At 40.4% G+C, this 26,171-nt stretch overlaps 1 protein-coding gene across 3 annotated transcripts in view; it reads left to right on the forward strand.

Moving 5' to 3' along the window:
- Positions 1-26,171, forward strand: part of LOC110448779 (nucleolar protein 4-like) — a 120,369-nt gene that overhangs the window by 90,124 nt on the left and 4,074 nt on the right. For all 3 annotated transcript variants that reach the window (XM_021495208.1, XM_021495209.1, XM_021495210.1), the window contains exons 4-7: positions 7,147-7,246; positions 23,264-23,451; positions 24,006-24,149; positions 24,518-24,721. In XM_021495208.1, coding sequence (XP_021350883.1) covers positions 7,147-7,246; positions 23,264-23,451; positions 24,006-24,149; positions 24,518-24,721 — 636 coding nt within the window. The remainder of the gene's footprint in view (positions 1-7,146; positions 7,247-23,263; positions 23,452-24,005; positions 24,150-24,517; positions 24,722-26,171) is intronic.

Below are 26,171 nucleotides of genomic sequence, written 5' to 3' on the forward strand. Positions count from 1 at the left end.
AGATATGGTAGAGTCGAGGGCTGTCTTTACACATGTATAGTTACATTATAACGGGGGAGATATGGTAGAGTCGAGGGCTGTCTTTACACATGTATAGTTACATTATAACGGGGTAGATATGGTAGAGTCGAGGGCTGTCTTTACACATGTATAGTTACATTATAACGGGGGAGATATGGTAGAGTCGAGGGCTGTCTTTACACATGTGTAATATTATTACATCGGAGGATGCAGTTCTAGCGTTGGAGGATCGCTGATGATGACAAAGTGATCAATACCCTGTCTAGAGAGTTTGTCTGTTGTTACACACTCTTCCAGATAACACCGGATAAGACATTGAAATAGGGGCTGGCAACAGACAGGTGGGTGACATGTTAGTTATTGTAGAAATAAGCATAAAGTGAGGCACATTGGTAATAGAAAACAGATGTGTACCTTGTAATGTTGCAGGTCATAGAGGAATTAGATTGAAGTATTAGCATCTGATTTGATATAGTAAGCTTAATTTGTATTTGTTTATAAAACTGTTGCTTTGTGTCATGACAATATTGTGGATTGAATCACGAGTACAGTACATCAACTAACTAGGTGTGATGTATAGGTACAGTCTGTAGGTGTGGTGTATAGGTACAGTCTGTAGGTGTGGTGAAGAGGAACAGTCTGTAGGTGTGGTGTAGAGGTACTGTCTCTAGGTGTGGTGTAGAGGTACAGTCTGTAGGTATGATGTAGATGTACAGTCTGTAGGTGTGGTGTAGAGGGACAGTCTGTAGGTGTGGTGTAGAGGTAAAGTCTGTAGGTGTGGTGTAGAGGTACTGTCTCTAGGTGTGGTGTAGAGGTACAGTCTGTAGGGGTGGTGTAGAGGTACAGTCTGTAGGTGGGGTGTAGAGGTATAGTCTGTAGGTGTGGGGTAGGGGTACAGTCTGTAGGGGTGGGGTATAGGTACAGTCTGTAGGTGTGGTGAAGAGGAACAGTCTGTAGGTGTGGTGTAGAGGTATAGTCTGTAGGTGTGTATAGAGGTACAGTCTGTAGGTATGATGTAGATGTACAGTCTGTAGGTGTGGTGTATAGGTGCAGTCTGTAGGTATGGTGTAGGGGTACAGTCTGTAGGTGTGGTGTAGAGGGACAGTCTGTAGGTGTGGTGTAGAGGTACTGTCTCTAGGTGTGGTGTAGAGGTACAGTCTGTAGGTATGATGTAGATGTACAGTCTGTAGGTGTGGTGTAGAGGTAAAGTCTGTAGGTGTGGTGTAGAGGTACTGTCTGTAGGTGTGGTGTAGAGGTACAGTATGTAGGTGTGGTGTAGAGGTACAGTCTGTGGGTGTGGTGTAGAGGTACAGTCTGTAGGTATGGTGTAGAGGTACAGTATGTAGGTGTGGTGTAGAGGTACAGTCTGTAGGTATGATGTAGATGTACAGTCTGTAGGTGTGGTGTAGAGGGATAGTCTGTAGGTGTGGTGTAGAGGTACAGTATGTAGGTGTGGTGTAGAGGTACAGTCTGTAGGTATGGCGTAGAGGTACAGTCTGTAGGTGTGGTGTAGGGGTGCAGTCTGTAGGTGTGGTATAGAGGTACAGTCTGTAGGTGTGGTGTGGAGATACAGTCTGTAGGTGTGGTGTAGAGGTAAAGTCTGTAGGTGTGGTGTAGAGGTACTGTCTCTAGGTGTGGTGTAGAGGTACAGTCTGTAGGTGCGGTGTAGAGGTATAGTCTGTAGGTGTGGGGTAGGGGTACAGTCTGTAGGGGTGGGGTATAGGTACAGTCTGTAGGTGTGGTGTAGGGGTACAGTCTGTAGGTGTGGTGTAGAGCTATAGTCTGTAGGTGCGGTGTAGAGGTACAGTCTGTAGGTGTTGTGTATAGGTACAGTCTGTAGGTGTGGTATATAGGTACAGTCTGTAGGTGTGGTGTAGAGGGATAGTCTGTAGGTGTGGTGTAGAGGTACAGTATGTAGGTGTGGTGTAGAGGTACAGTCTGTGGGTGTGGTGTAGAGGTACAGTCTGTAGGTATGGTGTAGAGGTACAGTATGTAGGTGTGGTGTAGAGGTACAGTCTGTAGGTGTGGTGTAGAGGAAAGTGTCTAATTGTCGTTTATAAATGTGTGCAATAGTATTTACTGAGGTATTGATGCATGACGAGGTTTATTAACAGTAGGCGGGTGGCCTGCCGGATGGAGCCCCACTGGAGATACAGTTGAGGGAGCAATGTGTGTAGGTGAACACCACCATATATACTATTGATCGACATTTGCCTGGGTCAGTGTGAGTTATATTTACAAATTGACAAAAGTCGACTCTCAGTGGCAGGCGCCACAGCTGTTACTCTCGCCTCTAGTGACTGTTCCGAACGGGCACAATTAGCCGGTGTGTCCTTGTCATATATAGGCCTAGTGCCCCCTTTCTTTGACAGAAGAAGAATGGGCCGTGTATAACTGGAGCCTGGCGATTGTCCTGCTTCCTTTGTAACTCCTATCGAGGATTTGTTCGGGTCTTTGCACTAAGAACAATTGAGGGTAACATCCTGTCAGTTTTGTAGAGTCGGATGCCGTTTCCTTATGATAGATCCACGGTCCATAGTCATGTATATCATACACCCATGAGTGTGATGGTCCCTGTCACAAGACAAACACACATTGTTCATACTTTGGGTTTGTGTATAAGTTTGTATATGTTGATAAACAGTAGTTTACATTTGATTGAATTTTATTTTCCCCGTCCATTCAATTGTGATCTACCATGCTCCTCGTGTACTCGGTATTTTTGGTGAATGGAAACTATTTAAAAAAATAAATAAAAAAAAATAGATATTAAAATTATATTTATTTTTTACAATATAAAAAACTAAATGTATGATACATGTAGCTGTACGTTATTATTCGAGTTTGCGTAGGGTGCTTTGGAGAATTGCCCGTGGTCTAATTGGTGTGGCACGTAGTCCTCTGTTTCTAGCATATATAGGTATAGGGCCTTAATGGTATTTCTGTAAAATATTTATAATAATTCCATCTTTTCATCGTTTGAGAACAATACGATCAGGTGACGGTGAACCGTTGTCACCGTTGGGCGATCGCTAATGTGTTGTGTGTGTCACCCACCGAATAGTGTGCCCGGTGACAATGAAGCGGTAATGGGTCAGCACCACTCCCGCTAATGCAGTCCGTGAGCCCTCGGCCATTAGGAGCACGTCTCGGACATGTTCGCACTCTGCAACCGCTAGGGGGGCGTGTTATAGTCCACTAACTCAGACAATTTCGATAGACAGTTGTTCTGTACCTTATAGGTATTCAGTTCCAGTCTTTTGAAAGTAGGCTTTCTATTAACGGGGTCTGTATCCGTCCCTTTAAGAGGAAGGGGGTGGGGTGCAAGAGTCTTGGACGTATACTATATATAAATTGGCTGTTTCACTTAACGTACAATTTAGGCAAACATGCTGAGTCTTGTAATTACTACGTAAATTGTCCGTTAACATCAAATTTGGATGTCATTATTTGGAAGAAAGCAGAAATACAGCAGAAAAGGCAATGCAAAAAAACGGAGAAAATGTATCAATCTTTTGCTAGCAAGCGTAATAATCTTGATCTATGAGCGCCGAAAATGAACAAATAATAAAACATGGTGTCATCATCATTCTGTGTTCCTTTTTTAAGAGGAAAAGGTGTATTTATTTACTTTTATATAAATTACGTGTTAAAGAAATATTCTGCACCTATGCTCCTTCTTTGAGATATTCCTTTATTGATGTGCAGTCCTTACTAAATTTACGTTATAACCCATCTTGCCTCTAACTCATTAGTTCGGAATTCATCAAGTAAAGCGGGAATGTTGTTCTCGAAGACATCGGTTGTCATTCGTGATAGAAGCTTGTGGGGTTACAAATCGTAATACATTATGAACTGTTTTCATAAGAGTATCTCTTAAAACTGATTTGATATGACAGTGACCTTACAAAACGTGTATTAGTACTGTAGGGCCTTTGTCACTTGCATAACAGTCTTTCGGTCACAGTTTGATTGAATTTACGTCAAAAATTGCCAAACCATGTGCGCATTTCGACTTTTTCAACCTAAGCCAAATGTCAGTCAACGAAAATTACCATGGTTACCTGTACTAAAAGCTGGAAAAATGGTGACCCGTATTGTATAACGAGTGTGTGACCTAATACATTTTCTAATAAACAGTTTTACTAACATTGAATTGAGAATAAAGGGTTTAGGCAAAGTCAATATGACTGAAAACAGTTTGCTTCGTAATCGTGTTTGTTTCACACGTTACAACGTTAGTAACAGTGTCGTCATAAGGACGAGAATCCTCCTCCCAGACGCACGAGAGCCAACCAAACTGCTAAGTAATAGTTAGACCGATATGCAAACAGCCTTGGGGTGATAACATTTGGTGTCGGTTACAATCAATATGGTTCGTGTCGACACTACACCCGGGGTACGCACAATGCTACACACAGCTAACATGGTCGCTCACCTCAATCACGCCAGAAAACGATATCTGCTGGTAAGTTGGCTTTGTACTCGTTAGTCGTTTCTCAATAATCATTTATGTATAAATATATATTAACAATTGAGGTGGATACTAATTGGAGCTAGCTTGATGTGACACTACGTATTTGCCACTGAAACAGGGGACTGTCGATTTCCTAGATGACCGACCATCTGTTCCTCCCTTGAATTACACCATTTAGTAGACGATGTGTCGCGTACAATTTCATAAAGCCTAACCAAAAGTCAAAGTCACAATGTTTTGTCCTTCGGGTATCTACCTGAACTATAGATTGTCATATTACAAGGTCAACGGTCATCTTCGGTGAAGTATTTTTATTCTCGATATGTTGATGAGTGTTCTATATTTTGGCCTTGAATCAAGGTCAAACGCAATAATACTTTGTAATGTAGGGGCTTTTATCACTTTATATGTTAGAGACATGTATATATATATATATGTAATGTATCAAATTGTAATATGGAATTCTTAATACTGTGTTTTTCCTAGGATATATTACATTTTAATAAAGGAGAAATGTATTACATTGTAATGTAGAGACAATGCAAACATTGTAATTTAGCAATATGTATTACATTGTAATATGAAGATGTGTATTCCATTGTATAATGTGAGGGACATGTATAACATTGTAATGTTCGGGGAATGTATTGGGATTTATATTCCATTGCCATGTAGGGAAATGTGTTACATTGTAATTTTTGGGGAAAATGTAGGGACATGATTGAATAAAATTGTAATTCTATAGGAAATTAGAGACATGTTTAGCATAGTAATGTGGGGAAAATGTATTACTACATAATTGTGGGATATATCTATTAATTTGTAATGAGAGAGACATCATCGTGCATTGCTTGAATTTATTAATTAATGTTGGTTATGTTTTATACATGTTAAACAGACGTACTGCCTCAGATGCAAGTTTTTGAATATCATTATATCTATAGTTAGGAACAATGCTTGGTTATGACTTTCAACACAATGGCCACCTGCTTGGTCAGTTTTCACTGGCCGAAGTTGGCCATCTCCGCCTCCAGCCAGGGTGTGTGTGCGAGACCAATTTCCCCAAATGCTCCCGTAATTTTGACCAGAGGGACATTAACAAAGGGAAATCAATACTTTCTTCTCGGCTACGTAACTCATGGACTGGCCATCTGATGTCCGGAGCCATAACGACCATCCAAATGACCGGTAATCTGGTTGTGTTGCCTTGGTAACAGCAGAAGGTCAAGGCAAACTTTTAAAGAAATAATCTGTAGAAGAACATGCACTTATAACGTGTAGAAGTATATTGTTGATTGTTGAGATAAACGTTCGTCTGAAATGTACCATTACTTTTGTGTATTGGGTACATCTTTGTACGTGTCATTGACTTCTGTCTCCAAGTGTGAGGGACAGAGAACCATATACACTTTGTTGTGTTCCTGTAAGTCGATACTAGCGTGTATATTTCTACAGATAACACATAACTGGCCGTTTGTGATGGCGGTGACAGGCATGGCGTGGAATAGTTGACGCCCTACGGTTTCTCTGAGAGCGCCTTCGTACTATGACAAACCCCGGTTCTGTACATTTGTCTTTGTGTATCAGAGGCAATAGCGGTGTATTGGTGACATTTCCTTCCTTCTATCAAATAAAAGCCGCTCTGCATACAGTCAGTTGTTGCTAAGTTAGCGTGTAGCTGTAACTGTGATATTAAGAGTGGGATGTTGATGACGGGGACTAGTCTAGGCCGAGCAGTGTTTGTACCTCAGAGTCACCGGAGAATCAAAAGACTGTTGATGAGTCAGGTAAGAGATGGAAATCAAAGCCAACCGTGTACAAGGGAGACCGCGCGGATAATCGCCACCATACAGTATTGATTTGGTACACGTACCTGGTGCTCACATTTGATAATTAGAATGAAGCTATGAATTGGGCTAAATGATTATAATGTATTGAAAGTGAATGGGAGCCTGATTAGAGGTGAGGCAGAGCAGTGCGGCACACAGGTACAATCCACCATCATAGGCTCCTTGCGGCGCGTGCCAGTCGCGCGGGGCTGTTCTTCCGGCACGCGATCAAAGGTCCAAGGGAGGGGAGAGTCCGGGTCCATTGTACTCCGCTTAGCAGGTTTGGCAAAGGGTGCACGCTATTGGCCAATTCGTCCATTGTGTCCTGTCCGCCATCGGCAACAGCACGGGGTTATGTTATTAATATGATAAAGTGGATCGATACCGACCTCTGCCGCTCCGCTCGCCCATGGTGCTTTGTTCTGCCAGACAAGGGTACGGGGAAGAGGCAACAGCCTGAAAACACTCGGGTACTCATATCAATATTTCACTCGTTCCTACACACATTTATGATCAAGATCCTGCTATGGCCGATAGCTTCTGTGTACTGTTGTGATTAGGTATCCAGGATTAAAATCGTAAGGTTCTTTATATATGCCAAGACTTCAGTGACCACTTTACTTATTTGGTAAAGTTTGGGTAAGTTTTTTATTCGCCATTGTCTCATGACTGTCTGGTATTGGCGAACAAATAAACAGCTGGTCTACGTTGATATTTACTAATAGTTCTGTTTAGAAGTAATGTGAAGATTTTACCTGTCTTTTTTTCAACAATCGGCAAAGATCGTTCACACCTTACAGTAATGTTTTTATCTTCCAGGAGAGCATGTCTAGTGCGGATAGCGTTGCCAGTGGTGATCAGAGTCCCTCTCCCTCAGCCGAGGAGGCCAACGGTAACCACACATCGATGTTAAAACCAGGTGAGTTTGACGTCATTGGTTTAAAGAGCGATAAAAGTCATGAACGTAAAGATACCTATGAAACTCAGATTGTGACCTGTTTAAGATTTACTATTCTCTTACTATCATATCTGCACAGAAAATAATAAATCAGAAATAAATACTGTTAATGTATTATTATATATAGTCGTATTTCAAATGAGTCATACTAAGTGTGTCATTTTTTGAACGATGTTTAAACTGGAGAAGTATAGCTATGGTAAAGCATAGCTATGTGTTTAGATCAATTTCTCTCTAAGACTTGAATTATTTGTTCGTGTTTCCAAAGTCTAAATACAGCTGTTATGTGTTAATGGTCACAAATAAGTACAGTTTTAGATTGATTTGTATGCAGACAGTTTTTAAAAACTCATCAAATATCAAATGCATGCAATTAAAACTATGACGATTCTCATTTAACCGTTGATAATTAGGCAATCGCTGACAAATCTTTTTGGCGCATTCGACCAATTAAACACACTTCTTTTTTTGATTTATTAACAATTCAGTAAGGGAGACAATATATGAATTTCAATAATACTGGAACATTTTCAATAATGCTGGAACATAGGACATTGATGATTGTTTTCCTGGCACTATCTTCAGTGTTACATATTGCAGTCCCGAAGGACTGGTACTAAATGCACACGAACAAATTCATTTTTATAGGAAAACCTGTGAACTTTTATGAAGTGGGTAAGCTTTAAACATTCAAAATGTCATTAAGTTTTAAGTGATTCCATGGGAGTGGGGTAAACCACGTTACAAGGGGCGTCACCGTCCGATCCGAATGACGTTTGCCCCAGCTTCGTACAGCGAAGCAAGTCGAGCACAACTGCCTACTGGCACTGCTTTGGAGCACTACGTGGGGAGACTACGCGCAACAGCGACTCGTGGCTTAAGTTTTAAACCAAAATCGTAATATCTAAGCTGTGTAAATCTAACCACCAGCGGGTCTTTAACTTATATGGGCGCGATGTGACTGCTCCCGAAGGAGCCGTTGTAAAACCCTCACGCTACGCGACTAAGGGGCCCGCATGTTGTTTGTGTCTCCTATCCATTACGTTAGTACTGGGCTCAAATTTACGGCCTTCGTTATGGTGCGTCATGTCCTGTTACAGGTCAATGTGTCGACCTGTGCAGGCGAGTGGTGCGTAAATATTGCCACGCTCTTAAAAGCTCAAATAGCCACAATTACATCATTCAAGTGGAGAAATTACGTATGGCGACACTGTTGTCTGTCGTTCCAAACTAAATAGGGGTGTAAGAACGAGCGATACGACAGATTCAAGGCACCGATTTGTCTCTGCCGGCTTTGATCTCGCCAAATTAGAATATACGGCTGTTCTTAAATCAACATTCCATGACGTCACTGGAACACTAGCGTTTGATGGACACCGCTACCTAAACTCTGCATAATGGAACTCTGCAATCTTGACAGCACGTGTCTTGGACCAGCGATAAGTTATTGAGCCAAGCCAAGTTCTGAGACATCAGTTGAAAAACTACATTTCTTTGAAAGCATCCACATATCTCATAATGTAACTGGGCCTGACCAAACCGTATTGATGTATGTGTATAGAACTTTTGGAACAAGAAAAGTTCAATAACACTAACAGATGGGTTAAAATATATTTGAAACAATTAATCTATATGTATGTTTACTTACTTAATAAATGTAGGAATACACAACGCCAATTAATAAATTTCCTTTTTATCATGTTCATGATATTTAGTTTTCCGTCAATACATGATCAACGTCGAAATGAAATGTTCTAATCAGGATATAAATGTCTTTTCTGCAGTGATGTCTTGTTTATTGGTTAAAATTACGTTTGAAAAAAAGTATGACATAGGTACGTCACAACCGGTATGTCACATAGGCACGTCACTACTAATATGTGACAAAAGTACGTCACTACCGTTATGTCACATAGGTGCGTCACTTCCGGTATGTCACATATGTACATGTACGTCACTACCGGTATGTCACACAGGTAACGTCACTACCGGTATGTCACATATGTACGTCACTACCGGTATGTCACACATGTACGTCACTACCGCTATGTCACAAAGGTACGTCACTACCGCTATGTCACAAAGGTACATGTACGTCACTACCGGTATGTCACATGTATACGTCACTATCGATGTCACATAAGTACGTCACTACCGGTATGTCACTACCGGTATGTCACATAGGTACATGTACGTCACTACCGGTATGTCCGGATTACGTCACTATCGATGTCACATAGGTACGTCGCTATCGGTATGTCACATAGGTGCGTCACTTCCGGTATGTCACATATGTACATGTACGTCACTACCGGTATGTCACACAGGTAACGTCACTACCGGTATGTCACATATGTACGTCACTACCACTATGTCACATAGGTACATGTACGTCAATACCGGTATGTCCGGATGTACGTCACTATCGATGTCACATAGGTACGTCGCTACCGCTATGTAACACATGTACGTCAATACCGGTATGTCACATAGGTACGTCCCTATCGGTATGTCACACAGGTACGTCCCTACCGGTATGTCACATAGGTACGTCACTACTGGTAAGTCACATATATACGTCCCTACCGGTATGTCACATATATACGTCCCTATCGGTATGTCACATAGGTACGTCATTACCAGTATGTCACATATACGTCACTACCGGTATGTCATACGTGTACGTCAATACCGGTATGTCTTATAGGTACGTCACTACCGGTATGTCACATAGGTACGTCGCTACCGGTTTATCACACAGGTACGTCACTACCGGTATGTCACACATGTACGTCACTACCGGTATGTCACATAGGTACGTCCCTTCCGGTATGTCACATAGGTACGTCACTACCAGTATGTCACATGTACCTCACTACCGATATGTCACACAGGTACGTCACTACCGGTATTTCACATAGATACGACACTACCGGTATGTAGCACAAGTTTGTACGTCATTACCGATATGTCATACGTGTACGTCACTACCGATATGTCACATAGGTCCGACACTACCGATATGACACATAAGAACGACAATACCGAAATGTCACATAGGTACGTCACTACCGATATGTCATACGTGTACGTCAATACCGGTATGTCACATAAGTACAAAACTACCGAAATGTTAAAATTGTACAAGACTAATTTTATATAATGTCAAGGAACTGCTCCAATTAATTTGTTTTAATTTGACCTCAAGAGGTATTACGTGTAAACATAAGCTGATAAGATTGTTGAATTTCCATATATAGTTGTTTACTCGTTGTATATTTTAATAATTGTTTAATCTTGATTGCAATCAGAATTGATGAAGCTGAAGAACGACCAAACAGATTGGCTCTCTAAGAATTAGGTGTTGACGCAGAGATGTGCTAAGAATTAGGTTTTGACGCAGTAATGTGCTGAGAATTAGGTGTTGTCGCAGTGATGTGTTGAGAATTAGGGTTTGACGCAGTGATGTGCTAAGAATTAGGTTTTGACGCAGTGATGTGCTGAGAATTAGGTGTTGACGCAGTGATGTGCTGATAATTAGGTTTTGACGCAGTAATGTGCTAAGAATTAGGTTTTGACGCAGTAATGTGCTGAGAATTAGGTTTTGACGCAGTATTGTGCTAAGAATTAGGTTTTGACGCAGTAATGTGCTGAGAATTAGGTTTTGACGCAGTGATGTGCTAAGAATTAGGTTTTGACGCTGTAATATGCTGAGAATTAGGTGTTGACGCAGTGATGTGCTAAGAATTAGGTTTTGACGCTGTAATGTGCTGAGAATTAGGTGTTGACGTAGTAATGTGCTGAGAATTAGGTTTAGGCGCAGTGATGTGCTAAGAATTAGTTTTTGACGCAGTGATGTGCTAAGAATTAGGTTTAGACGCAGTGATGTGCTGATAATTTGGTGCAGATCCAACAACTAGTACGAAGAGCTGTAAACATTCTAACCTTCTCATACTTGTGATTAGGATAGGTTCAAACGAACATACTTCAACGAATTTCTAGGTCCCTGTTGTTGATATAACGAATTCCTAGGTCCCTGTGGTTGATATAACGAATTCCTAGGTCCCTGTGGTTAATATAACGAATTTCTAGGTTCCTGTGGTTAATATAACGAATTTCTAGGTCCCTGTGGTTGATATAACGAATTCCTAGGTCCCTGTGGTTGATATAACGAATTCTTCCTAGGTCCCTGTGGTTGATATAACGAATTTCTAGGTCCCTGTGGTTGATAAAACGAATTCCTAGGTCCCTGTTGTTGATATAACGAATTCCGAGGTCCCTGTGGTTGATATGACGAATTCCTAGGTTCCTGTGGTTGATATAACAAATTCCTAGGGCCTTGTGGTTGATATAACGAATTTTCCTAGGTCCCTGTGGTTGATATGACGAATTCCTAGGTTCCTGTGGTTGATATAACAAATTCCTAGGTCCTTGTGGTTGATATAACGAATTTCTAGGTCCCTGTGGTTGATATAACGAATTCTTCCTAGGTCCCTGTGTTGATATAACGATGTCCGAGGTCCCTGTGTTGATATAACGATGTCCTAGGTCCCTGTGGTTGATATGACGAATTTCTAGGTCCCTTTGTTGATATAACGAATTCCTAGGTCCCTGTGGTAGATATAACGAATTTCTAGGTCCCTGTGGTTGATAAAACGAATTCCTAGGTCCCTGTGGGTGATATAACGAATTTCTAGGTCCCTGTGGTTGATAAATCGAATTCCTAGGTCCCTGTGGTTGATATAACGAATTCCTAGGTCCTTGTGGTTGATATAACGAAATGTCCTAGGTCCCTGTGGTTGATATAACGATGTCCTAGATCCCTGTGGTTGATATAACAAATTCCTAGGTCCTTGTGGTTGATATAACAAATTCCTAGGTCCTTGTGGTTGATATAACAAATTCCTAGGTCCTTGTGGTTGATATAACGAAATGTCCTAGGTCCCTGTGGTTGATATAACGATGTCCTAGGTCCCTGTGGTTGATATAACGAATTCGTAAGTCCCTGTGGTTGATATACGGTTGTATCGGTGCCAACTGATGTAAAATAAAACGTGTGTAGTCTTTTTAATTTGTAATCTATTCTTTGTTTAGACGGGTTTTCTTTATCGGCCAAATTTCAAAGTCAAAAATGTGTTTGTTTCGAGATTAATGAAAAAATCTATAATAGCTTTAATAAATCACATTTTCCAGATGTTCAATTAAAGAACTGAACTGAATTTGGACTCAATAAGACAACGTCCGTAATTAGCTACAACCAACGTCGCATCACCAGTGATCACAACCATTCTGATAAACCTTCTTTCGGTTAAAAAACAACAACAGCAACTAAAAAAAACATGTCAGTTGACTTAATGAGTCGTTTATATTTAACCCACCAGGACCTTTACTTGACTACCGAGGTCAAACGGTGATTAAACATAGCTTGCATTTTTGAACTTTAAATTTATTAGTCAGACGTTACTCAATGAAATGTTTGGCATAAATTGATTTCACGCAAAGCGCGGTACATTTTATTTTCATTTGTTAAGGATTTTTTTCAGAATTATGATCAATCATAGGACACGAAGAAGTTTATGATCTTACATGCGATAAAAACTGAATTCTAAGTTTGAACACGACGGAATCAATTTCTAAGTTTGTCGGAACCATCAAGCCGCAGTACTGTATGTGGATGAGTAGCACTCTGCCAGCGTAACCACTTGTTGATTCCTGCTGTGGCTAAAACGCACGCACACAACACAAAAAAACACCTTCCCAAGTATCGACAAAATATTGAAGGGGGGAACCTGAAACAGCGTGGTCGGAAGTGAATAGCGTCTCTGACGTGTAGGCTTACGACGACATGCCTGCTCGGATCAGAGGGGACAACAGACACATAATAAGTTATTCATTACTCTAGAAAGGAGACGCTAGTTGGATACTGTGGCTGTTCCACAGGAAGTTCAATGAAACAGATCGCTATTATGGCCCAAAACAGAGCTGTTCTGCAATTACCAGACCTTGGTAATCAATCACCCCTGGCACCAGGCGAGCCCGCTCCCGTGCCGCTGATGACAAATTCTGATTATTGTAGCACATGAGTAATACCCGCTAGCCTCGTAATCGTCGTTATCATTGCCTAATAAAGCTCCCGGGCAGTGTGAGGGACACTTCGATCCACGGGCGCCGGCTGACGACAACCACCTGTGGAAAAAAACTTCTCATCTAAACAGTATTGCACAATGACATACTTTTTATTCATATTTCATGTACCATTGTTAAACAGCGTAATGAACTAACATAACTTTCCTTTTTCTGTTCCATTTATTATAGAATCAAATAATTTGTGTATTTAATTACAAAAAAAAATGTCAGAAACAACAATTAATAACATAATTGTAATTGCTGTTACTGTCCAATCCTTTATGACGTCATCGATGCTTGGTTTTTCCTGCTGAGTGCATTTATTATCCAAAACTTTGATCGCATCGCAAGAGCAGGTTTTTTAAAGTTTACTTGTATACTGCGTTAAGAATAAGTGACGGCCCCCTGTAAGTTTGTCATTGATTTACTGGGAAATATCTTCACAGAGGTTCCCCCCGTTAGATCGCAGAGAAGAACTGCCAACTCTGGTAGACAGACTCTTGGCTTTTGATGAAATAAATGGCCTGTGATCTTATCGATAAAGACAGTTGGTAAGAGTATATAGAGATCCCCACAGACATCGAGGAGGGATGACGGAAGCTCCAAACAGCCACTAAACTTCGGATGGTCGATTTTTCGTTGGGAGTGCAACAAGTAGCGACGTGATCCATTCACCGAAAAGGGACGTCTGTAGCGCTTCAGCCCCGGCATACGTGAGTGTTCTCTAAATCCCCCATACATTATTTATTTCCTAAACCATCTACAAATGTAGGAACACCGATGACTGTATGGCTAACTTGGATAAAGCGGGGAAAATCAATAGGGTGGGCTCCCGTCGGTGATGGCAAATGTGTACATTCCTCGGCGAGTGCTATTACATCCGCGCGTCCTACATGTTTGACCGAATCGACCTTCCGTGTGCATACGATATGGTGGTGTTCAAATGTCTCATCCTATCAAAACTGTCATATGTTATCAAATATTGAAGAAAAAGTTCAGTCCGCTATTACACCGTGCTGCCATCGCGACCTCGCGCTCGATAGGATGTCCAACTTCCTTCAAGCCAAATCCACACGACAATCACTGCCACCGAATCTCGAGACGAGGTTCTCTGCACGAGGGCCCTTATCAACCAACCGGGGGATATTTGCATAAGCTCCGTCTTCAGCGAACGTTGCCTTAACTTTCAATTTCGATCTGGATTTAAGATTTCAAAGTGGTGTGCAGTGTAGGGGCCTTACTACCGCTACAGTCAGTGATTGCCGGCAATGACGGCTTTCATCGGTTGAAAACAAATCCCAAGCAGTATCAGATCTGAAACTCCAATGAGATCAAGCAATTGCGAATATCGCACAGGTTTAGAACAGAAAATTTAATCATTAAACCTCATATTGATTTGAGCAAACTTTCCACCCTAATTTTGTTAAACCGTTATTGGTTCTCATGGGAAGAGAGAGAGACAGAGAGAGAGAGAGAGAGAGAGAGGGGGGGGGGGGAACAAAAGAGAAACAAAAACTGGAAGTCCTAACGCAATGCCTGGTTTTTTTGGAATACATCATGTTGCTTGGTAGTTTTACAAACACTTAATGTCTCCAGAGACCTGTATGACGTAAGGTTGTAAGCCACTGTCGTCTGGAGTAGATGTTTGTTTAGTAGAGGGAATAAACATCTTATTCTTTTGTGCCCAATTTTTATGACGAGGAACAAGAGGAGTTAAATCAAATCAACACTTTATTGTAGGGTTATTTTATGAATAAATGGACAGGATGAAAGTGAATGAGAAGTAAATCTCCGTCAGCGAGTAACGTGGTATACACATCTACTTTAACGGTATCTTAGGGACAATAAAGAACGGTTCGTGCACAAATTACCCATTACCTTCTGTTTCAAACTCACGCCAGTAGACAAGACACTTACCACACCATTTTATCGCAGTAAATCTAATATCTATTTGTTTTCGTGTACGGTGTGGCTCGCATTGGGTTAAAACAGCTGTAGTAGAATTGAATCTACATAAATAATATTATAATAATAATAATGACAAAAATGAAAGGCAGCGCTTGGATATCATACACGTATTCAACAGGGGAGAATTTTCTCCTCATTTTTGAGCGCGGCGGTCTACTGTACTGTATGGGCCGGTGTTGATATTACCATCCGATAAGAACGGATCACCAGCTGTGTAGTATATTCATCATAAAACAAGCGTGATGTTTCGGTCGGCACTTTAGAGACTTGTTAAATATTCGTGAAAAATATGTTAATATAATAATGCATATTAATATCAAACTGGTGTAATTGACCTTTTCACATTTTTTTACTTGTCAGTGTATGAATTCCCCTTCTGTGACAGACGCTTATGTTTATGTATGTATGGTACGTCTTAGTGACGATAGATTTTGTTTTATACTTGTTCATTTACATGTGACAGTATATTATGTTTACCTCCCTGTATACTGGTCAATGTTACTCTAAATGATGGTCCCTGCTACCCTGTATAATGGCCCCTGCTACCATATAAATGGTCCATATGGTCCTTGCTACCCTGTATAATTGTCCCTATTACCCTATAAATGGTCCATATGGTCCCTGCTACCCTATTAATGGTCCTTATGGTCCCTGTATATGGTCACTGACTGTCATAAGTGGCTCAGTCCTAATTGTAACGAACTTATTTGTACTTCCCCAGTAAAACTTCCCCACAGAACTCCCACGTGCAGATGCATCACAGTTATACGACCCGATATACACGGCATCCGCAAGTATAGCGGTTATGATACCTTGTTCATAAAACACATACATGTATTTTAATGATTTTTACTGGTCATCGGGATAGTAATTCAATTGAAAAAAAGTTATTAATATATGGTCCTCAAACGACGAAGTACCTGTACATCGGCCACCTACCAGGTACCAAAAACCAAGCAAAGATACCTGAAAGCGAAAGGGTCATTTTATAAGTATTTAGTACTTGTTACCGAATCCGTATTTAGTACTTGTTACCGAATCCTTGTTCGCCATGTGTTTGTATATAACAAGCATAGCAATATCAGAAACATATTCCTTTTAAACCACGGAACCGTACATTGCGGGTGCTCGGAGCTGTCATTGGTACCCGAAGCAGCAACCATAAATGTCCAATATTGACCTGGAGTTTGTACCTGGCTAATGGTTATTAAACTTCTGCGGTTAGAATCTTAGATAAGAAACGTGGCTGGACTGGATCAATCGTCGGTGATCTGGTTATAATAGGACCTTTTTAAGCGGAGTTTGAGGTTTGAATCTCTGTCTTGCCGGTGTTATTTGTAATAATGTTAGATTTGACACCCAAATAAATATACTGGCAGAATATTATATCTAGTTTGGATTAGGGGTAGAAAACTCTATAAGCTTAACTGTACAGTACCAAACGTGGGTATCCTCTAGGAGCCCCATAACATATATGGTATGTAGGTATAGGTATATAGGTACAATGCTTACCCCGTAGGAGCCCCATACGATTTACCTGTGGCTTTGGGAGACTAAGTGCCGACAGGGCTGGGATGTTCTGCGCGACACATGTTAGCCCCCAACTACAAAGCCAAATAAGTACCGGTACGTTGATGCAACAGCTGGACATATACGTGCACACCACAGTCCACAGGTATATCTGTGCTGTGGCTGAGGGACATATGTGAATATTTATCGGCACATGATGATGCACAAGTACCTACGAAGCTTGTGTAGCGTGACACTTCTATCATGACTGGATCCGATGTCCAGGGCTCCCGGTCGGATCGGAGTTCCGTTGTTGCTCCGAGTCTGTTAGGCTGGTAGCAAATGCTCCTCGCTAAATTAGCTTTTAGTTATCTCTGTTAAATATGTATGTCGACATTACATTCTCGTTATAATGAGTGTTAAGTCTGTGTGATAACTTTCTGCACTCATCGATTTTTCCGCTTGTATCCAAAATATGATCTAGGATTTAATCTTTTCTGGGACCTGTTAATATTTTATTAACCGTTTCGTTATTGAAATGCCCCTCATTCACGCGGGGGGGGGGGGATACATAAAAGCCATTTATATGATTTCAATAAGTTGTGCCCCTGTTGGAAAACACGATTACATTTGGTGTTAGGCCGTTGACGGGCCTCTATACAATGCGCCGTATGTTCACCGTGGTGCCTCTCGGGACGCTAGCAGTAAATCTTAACTTATTTAGCCGAAGAAAGGCTTTAACGGATGTGTTATGGATACTGAAAACCAACAAATAATTAATGATTTCGAACTTTGCGCTGAGAATACATAAAGTATCACTCGAGTTGATTGCCATGTTTTGCAGGGCGTTCACATTGGAGATGTAATTCGGCCTATTTAATTTTTGTTCGCGGTCATTTGTCTCTTGTACATAAAGAATGATGAGTATGATGGCAACAAGGAGAAGAAATATTACACATTTTGAAGAAACACAGATTACTGATAAAGATGTGAATTAAACAATTCTTTACGCCGCCATTTTACATTTGACATTAGTCCTATAAATAAATTATATGATTAAAGAGCACCCGCATAATAAACTCACTTCACTGTTTAGTTTACCCCAAACGTTTGATATGATCAGTAATGTTCAGTATTAAACGCCTTGGACGTCCCGGTTTTGTACGTACACATCCGTGTTTTGTGTACATATGGCTGTGCTATTCCCATTATTGTGGTCGTGATGCATTGAACCTAGCATCTTGTGATTCCTTCCCATTCTGTGTTGCTTCAAAAAGATGGAGCCAGTACCAATATTTTAAGAGGATTGCTTGATTATCGTTCCTCACAGACTTGCATTAAGATCAAAAGGTGACCTTATATGGATTCTCGCGCGGGAGTGGGGAGCTGTTCTTAGAGCTCAGGTTGTCGTGCAATTACCGTCTAGCTACGGACGTTCTCAAAGTGTAATGGAAAATCTGAAGGCTCTTTGATTGCAGCCTCCATATACTGCCATCCCCTTTGCACCTCTGATGATGATGCTGGCACGCACGACGTTTTTAGATAAAGGCTTTTACCTGAGGACAAATCACCAAATGTACCTGTGGGAATTGGTCGAGTTTACCTGTTCCTGCGGCCGAGTTATTGATTATACACCTTAATAACCCCATATTTTACTTACTTATGTTGGAGCTAAAATCATGTTCACCTTTGCGGGACTTGTTGCTATGGCGACCAGACTATCATCTCTTTTGTCGCACCTTGACTTGGTTACCGTGCTTCGGCAGATTTACTGATTCTTACGTCTAACTCAGCACACGGCACCACAACTTTTTTTAACATTGATAACAGAATCAGGTACCGCGTGTCGCTAAATGTCATTTTACTCACAGACCGGGATGTTTAGATAAAGGTGTAAATGGCGCGCTAACCAAATAGGAGCCCCAAATATGTACACCATCAGCAACGCTACATAAGCACTCCCAAAACTGTGCCAATTATTCCCTCTCAAAGGTTTACGCTCTCTCAAACGTAAGTGTGTATTACACTATTACCCCTACCTGGGGACTATCGAGGTGAGATTCGGGCCGCGGTGACAGTACTCGAGGTGAATACACATGGCGGCGAGGTGACGGGTCCCCACGCCGACCCCGTGTACCACGTGCGGCCTAATGGCGGGACAGTAAAGGCATAAAACAGGAAAATAGGGATAACTGCAATAAGAGCATTGCTCTCGCGCTCATAAATACTCCGAGGTATTACGCCCAAAAGCGGTTGTTTGCATGCACATGTTCTGATGTATTTCGTGATCAAAGGTTGTGTGCGCATGCATGATTGATACCGCAGTTAGTACACACCATCTCTGACATTGTATTTACGCCAATGCAATTCGTACCGATATGATTAATTCCTGATATACGTTCAGTGTGATGTACAAAACGTATGTACAATTTAAGGTGATGTACATAACCACTTCAAAGTTGTCTTCTTCTAGAAACACTTAATAATTGTCTTGTTTTAGGAAATCCGAGACATTTACGATAAGCACATACTTCAAAGACATATTTATCAGAATTCAAACTTTTTGGTCAGTGTTCTTTTCGTTCTACAGTGGTACTTGCTGTAGGGACGGTGTAACACACAGAAATAACAAGTTTTGGCAAAAGAAACCGACTACGGAGGCTTGCTGTATTGACAAGGGAAGGAGGTGCATTGTACTATATAGAATATTTTTGAAAATTTGGCAGCCTGCTTTGTTTGTGCGATCCTCGTGTGTAGTGCGACGGTGGTATGATCAATACAGCTCCCTCCTGTTCCAAGCCCCTTCAGGTTGACGTAAAGCGGATTGCCCTGCCTCGCGGGGTTTGGGGATAAGGGACGTCCCCCGGTGATTTTGGACCGTCAGACACCTGCACGGCCCCCGATAAGGTCAGGACCGACGGGCTAATCGGCTTTCATGGCCATATTTGATTAAATATGGAGTTCACTCAATTAATCCACGCACATGGAGCGAAACATGGTGAAACATTCAACTCGGTGTACAGCTAATGATTAAGTTACGGGAACAAGACAGTTTTTCTGCGCGTATTTTAACCTGAAGATGGAAATTAAACAGAATTTCCAAAAAAAGAAAATTATACTGAAGGTTGACTCCTTTTTTCGTATATTTTACTTATCCACAGGTTAGGTATCCATGTAAACCTATATATTCAATGTAAATTGTTAACTGTGGTAACAGTCGCTGTCCTGATAATGTATAAGTTTAGTAATAGTTACCGTTATGTAACTTAGTAAGAGTTGTTGTTATCGGTATATTGTTTTATAACAGTTGTGTTATCGGTATATTGTTTTATAACAGTTGTTGTTATCGGTATATTGTTTTATAACTGTTGTAATCGACATATTACTTAGTAACAATTGTTGTTATCGGTATATTTAACTTAACCGTTGTTATTGTTATATAATTGCTAAGTGGCAGTTGTTATCGGCATACTAGCTTAGTAACAGTTGTTATATTGCTTAGTAATAGTTGTTATTGACATATTGCTTAGTAACAGTTGTTATCTGTATATTGCTTAGTAACAGTTATTATCTGTATATTGCTTAGTAACAGTTGTTATCTGTATATTGCTTAGTAACAGCTGTTATCTGTATATTGCTTAGTAACAGTTGTTTTTGATATATTAACTTAAGCAAAACTACATAAACTCTACTGACACAATCTATTGTTGGCGTTTAAGCAATCGTTTTTTTCGACTAAGGAGATAATTATGAGACATTCGCTACTTTCCGTCCAAGATTAATTTTCTTTTGTCTGTTTTAATGAACGACATTATTATTAAAGCTGATTATAGTTCAAAATATCAATGAGTAGCTATTATATACAGGAAAAAACTATATTTAAGCAACTTGAACACTTCTGGGAAATTAAAAATATCTTCCGATCATTTAAGATGTTCTAAAGCTACTCGCATTCCGACGAAATGTCTTTTCTTTTTTAATTTATTGTAAGAATTTTCAAATCAAAACTTTTTAGAACAAATATTGCGAAATAAGCATCTGATGAGGCCAATTCCAAAGTAATATTAGAAGCAAATATAGGTAAAAGCTGGAGGCAAACCCCGAGTGTATCGTCTTTTGAACGATTAAACAATAATTGGGGGAAGGGAGATGGGATTTCTTTATTGGTAGTTGGTTTTAAAGCCAGTTATGTACCTGGAAGACTGTCACAGTTAACCGCTGGGTGTGGGTTACGCGTCACGGAATAAGAAGTAGGTCCAAGGTTTTTTTGGATTGTAAATTATTGGCTGGAACCAAGTTAGCATAAGGTAAATCCCTACCTGATACCGGATAATTAAAAGCACGAGCCATAGGTATCGTGTCGTCTGCTTCACTACCTCGGTTGACGATCGATGAGATGGTTGGAGAAGAACCATTATTCACCGGTCGTCACAAAGGACAGAGAGTCGGCGGAGACGTGCCATACACCGATGCTGGGAGTTTTTCCAAGATTCAATTTGTTCGTCCGATTTTTTTGACAATTTGTCATTTAATTCGAAGTGTGTGCTGAACAAAAACCATATTTTTTTTGTAAGGGAAGTGACATTTTCATACGTCCATGAGCGCGTTAAAGCTGTCGTTTTATAATGGAAGAATTTGAGACAGGTAAGGGAGAAGGCGATTTCTTTGCTGGAAAAATCGATATTTTTCGATAGGTGAGCACTGTACTGGTTTTTACAGGTAACGCGTTAAGTGGCAGGTAGGAAAATGAATTGGATTGGTTACCATGGTAACGGGTATCTGTCTCGGCGGTAGCTGAGTCCACGGGATTAAACTAGCGGTGAGCGAGGATATGGAAAGGTGGAGAGCTTGATCGGGAGCCGAGATCGGAAATGGGATTGTCGGGTCTGCGAGGTGCCATTAGATTTTTACACGATAACTCAGACAGACCGTTATATATCCCTGACCGTCATTAGGCAGTTGTTATGATGGAAGTCACAATATTGTTTTAATGAACACATTTTCCGTTTTTATGGGCTAATTTTCTTTTTTACCTTTTGACCATTTATTGAGTCTTGATTGTGATTATAAATCAAATCGAGGAAGCTTTCTCATGTCGTTATAAACTGAAATGCCACAAAATATTTTCCATTTTAAGATTTTGCCTGTTTCATCAATTTAATGAGTCTGAAGCGATTAAACAAATTGTTGTAAACAATTTCCTTCTTTGTGAATTGAGTGATGAACAGCTTTTGTAAAAACAGAATTAGAATAATTTACCTGTGTTAATGATTCTCATGTAATTGGGTAACATATCTACCTGTTTGCAGGTGTTCTATTGTAATCACACGTACAACAAATGGCATACCTTTATTGTAATCCGCTTCCTATAGATCTGTAAACGATCCGGCACGAGGATGGCCAAACGTGATCTGACGTCCAGTCCGAACAGGTGTTTATATGTAGTGTCACCTGAAGCAATACCTAACACTGGTATTTACTGGTATTGTTTACACGAACTATGTTTTATCACAGCGTATATCAATTTGTAGTTTTAAATATTACTACTCGCATATATCACTACACCAACACAAAGTCACTTCACACATGTATCAATGAACACATATATATGCAACAGAGGTCATTATTTTTTTCAATGTCTCCGCTAGGGGTCGAACCCGGGACCTCTGATTTAGCTACTGTAGTCTTAAACGTTAGAAGTTCTCTCTAACCGAGCCGGTAGCGGCTAGTAATTTACCAGGGTGAAATATTTTCGAGTCAAACACATAGTATTCATAAAATCACAATACATAAAATGTGTCTAGCCAAAATAACTTATTAGACACGTTATAAGAACAATCACACATGTCTTTCGAGCAAGTATAGTACATATATGATACATATGCAAGCACGAGTTTATTGCGCGGTCGAATATACGTCCGCGCAATAAATGAGTGCTTTCTTAGATCACATTCCTTTCCTTCCGTATTTGGTAGAGATCGATACAAAGATTTTATAAACTTTGATATTTTTTGCAAATACCTGGAACTTTTCAGTTCGCCATGACAAGGGGATTCCCATAAAAAGTAGTTCCGGCTAGTATGTTGTATCACACAGTGTGATACAAACGGACAGGAAACATCAACAGAAAATTGTTGTATTACTATAGTAAGATTACATAGGTAGGTGGTACAAACTATAATTACGCTCCCTTTGATGTTTCTACCTATTGTTCTTAAGATGTATGAGTTCATGGAACACCCCTTCAAGATTTACAAGTGTACTGATCCGAGTCTGTTTAATCAGTGAGTCTGATATGAACTACGACCTTAGTCTGGATGACATATTGAACATTGACTAGTTAAATTCAAGATGGGTAATCTTTATGTTTTACAGAATCGACATGTGAGAACGGTGAGGGGCTTATTCCAGTAAATTTATCTACGCCACGAGGACTGCGCATGGCGGACAGTCCTATGGATGAAGAAAGGGCGTTGTCCCTGAGTATCATCAGTAAATCGCCCATCCCTTCTACTGGGGGGCATCCCGAGAGGAAGAGACGGGCCAGCGATGACAGTTGTGAGGTAAATCTATTTCAGTTTTGCAAATACTTTATAAGTCCCCCAGCGGTACAATGTGCTTCAAGAGGGGACTATAGGTTAGCTTTCCGCCAGTCTACCAGTTCGTGCGTCACTTTGTCTGGGCACATCTGTTAAACTCTGTCGCATTCAATTGTCACATTTTGTTTATGGGTTCTCCTTGAGATTTCAAAGTGTGGCGTACTGAAATCTCGTGAAGCAAAGTGTGGCGTACTGAAATCTCGTGGACCAAAGTGTTGCATATGAAATCTCGTGGAGCAAAGTGTGGCGTACTGAAATCTCGTGCTCCCCTTTATGCAGAGTAATGGCCCTTTGTACATTTTGAATACCAGAATTTGTCCAGAAGTAGGCGACTATATATTACCCAACAGCTCTGCCATGTTAGTATTTCATATGCACCTAGTTATTATTATTTGTATTGTTTTTTTGTGAAATGATTATATTGGTAAGCATTATAAATACTTTTAAATGCTGACTTGATGTGTATAATACATGGATACTCTGTTTAATACTATACTGATACAATCTGTCTTTTCAAGAGCTCAACAAGGGCGAGTGAAGGAGGTACTGTCGATGATCTTCAAGGAAGTAAAGATGATGACGACGATGATGACATGGAGGATGATGAAAAACTCCTCTCCGCCGGAAAAAATTACGACCCTGAGCGATTAAAATCGTTTAACGTAAGGAAGTCAATATGTATCTGCTGCTCATTTGTCAGCTACAGTTTAAGACTGAAAGGAATCCGGAACATGCATAGCTAAGACAATGTTTGGAATTTGATATGAAAACGCCACTGATTAAGAGACGTGAACAAGCTTTAAAACAGTGTCCTGTTATAATTTATGTTATACCGAGCAAAGATTGCTTTAGTTGTAGATACAGCGCAGCTATTTATCAAACTAATTAAAAGACCGTTTTATATTCTAGCACATGTTAGACCTCTGCAATAAAACTTGAACATCTAAACTTAAGGAGACTTTTGTTAAAAACTCATTCTAAGCAAAACGCTGAACGATGGTTAAATATGGCTACGACTTTTGATTTTCAGATGTTCGTGCGATTATTCGTAGACGAAAATTTGGATCGAATGGTTCCTATTTCAAAACAACCTAAAGACAAAGTGCAGGCAATCTTGGAAGCGTGTGATCGTCAGTTCCCGGAATTTCACATGCGATCCCGAAAGCGAATCCGTACCTACCTCAAGTCGTGTCGGAGAATGCGGCGCTCTAAGGAACAAAACGGATGGGAGCCGGTTTGTACTAAATATTTACATTAAACTGATAAAAAAGTCAAATTACCGTTGGAGTGTAAATGTTACCATAGTCACTGTGTTGTTCTGTCACCACAATATAAGAAGTAAATGTTACCATAGTCACTGTGTTGTTCTGTCACCACAATATAAGGGGTAAATGTTACCATAGTCACTGTGTTGTTCAGTCACCACAATATAAGGGGTAAATGTTACCATAGTCACTGTGTTGTTCAGTCACCACAATATAAGGGGTAAATGTTACCATAGTCACTGTGTTGTTCAGTCACCACAATATAAGGGGTAAATGTTACCATAGTCACTGTGTTGTTCAGTCACCACAATATAAGGGGTAAATGTTACCATAGTCACTGTGTTGTTCAGTCACCACAATATAAGGGGTAAATGTTACCATAGTCACTGTGTTGTTCAGTCACCACAATATAAGGGGTAAATGTTACCATAGTCACTGTGTTGTTCAGTCACCACAATATAAGGGGTAAATGTTACCATAGTCACTGTGTTGTTCAGTCACCACAATATAAGGGGTAAATGTTACCATAGTCACTGTGTTGTTCAGTCACCACAATATAAGGGGTAAATGTTACCATAGTCACTGTGTTGTTCAGTCACCACAATATAAGGGGTAAATGTTACCATAGTCACTGTGTTGTTCAGTCACCACAATATAAGGGGTAAATGTTACCATAGTCACTGTGTTGTTCAGTCACCACAATATAAGGGGTAAATGTTACCATAGTCACTGTGTTGTTCAGTCACCACAATATAAGGGGTAAATGTTACCATAGTCACTGTGTTGTTCAGTCACCACAATATAAGGGGTAAATGTTACCATAGTCACTGTGTTGTTCAGTCACCACAATATAAGGGGTAAATGTTACCATAGTCACTGTGTTGTTCAGTCACCACAATATAAGGGGTAAATGTTACCATAGTCACTGTGTTGTTCAGTCACCACAATATAAGGGGTAAATGTTACCATAGTCACTGTGTTGTTCAGTCACCACAATATAAGGGGTAAATGTTACCATAGTCACTGTGTTGTTCAGTCACCACAATATAAGGGGTAAATGTTACCATAGTCACTGTGTTGTTCAGTCACCACAATATAAGGGGTAAATGTTACCATAGTCACTGTGTTGTTCAGTCACCACAATATAAGGGGTAAATGTTACCATAGTCACTGTGTTGTTCAGTCACCACAATATAAGGGGTAACTGTTACCATAGTTACTGTGTTGTTCAGTCACCACAATATAAGGGGTAACTGTTACCATAGTTACTGTGTTGTTCAGTCACCACAATATAAGGGGTAAATGTGACCATAGTCACTGTGTTGTTCAGTCACCACGATATAAGGGGTAAATGTATATGGCATTGTTAATTACAGAAATCAACCAAGATCACCAGGCTAAGTTTCCAGCAACAAAGTA

This window comes from Mizuhopecten yessoensis, unplaced genomic scaffold, assembly GCF_002113885.1.
Source record: "Mizuhopecten yessoensis strain PY_sf001 unplaced genomic scaffold, ASM211388v2 scaffold4301_1, whole genome shotgun sequence".
In the NCBI taxonomy this organism is placed as follows: domain Eukaryota; kingdom Metazoa; phylum Mollusca; class Bivalvia; order Pectinida; family Pectinidae; genus Mizuhopecten; species Mizuhopecten yessoensis.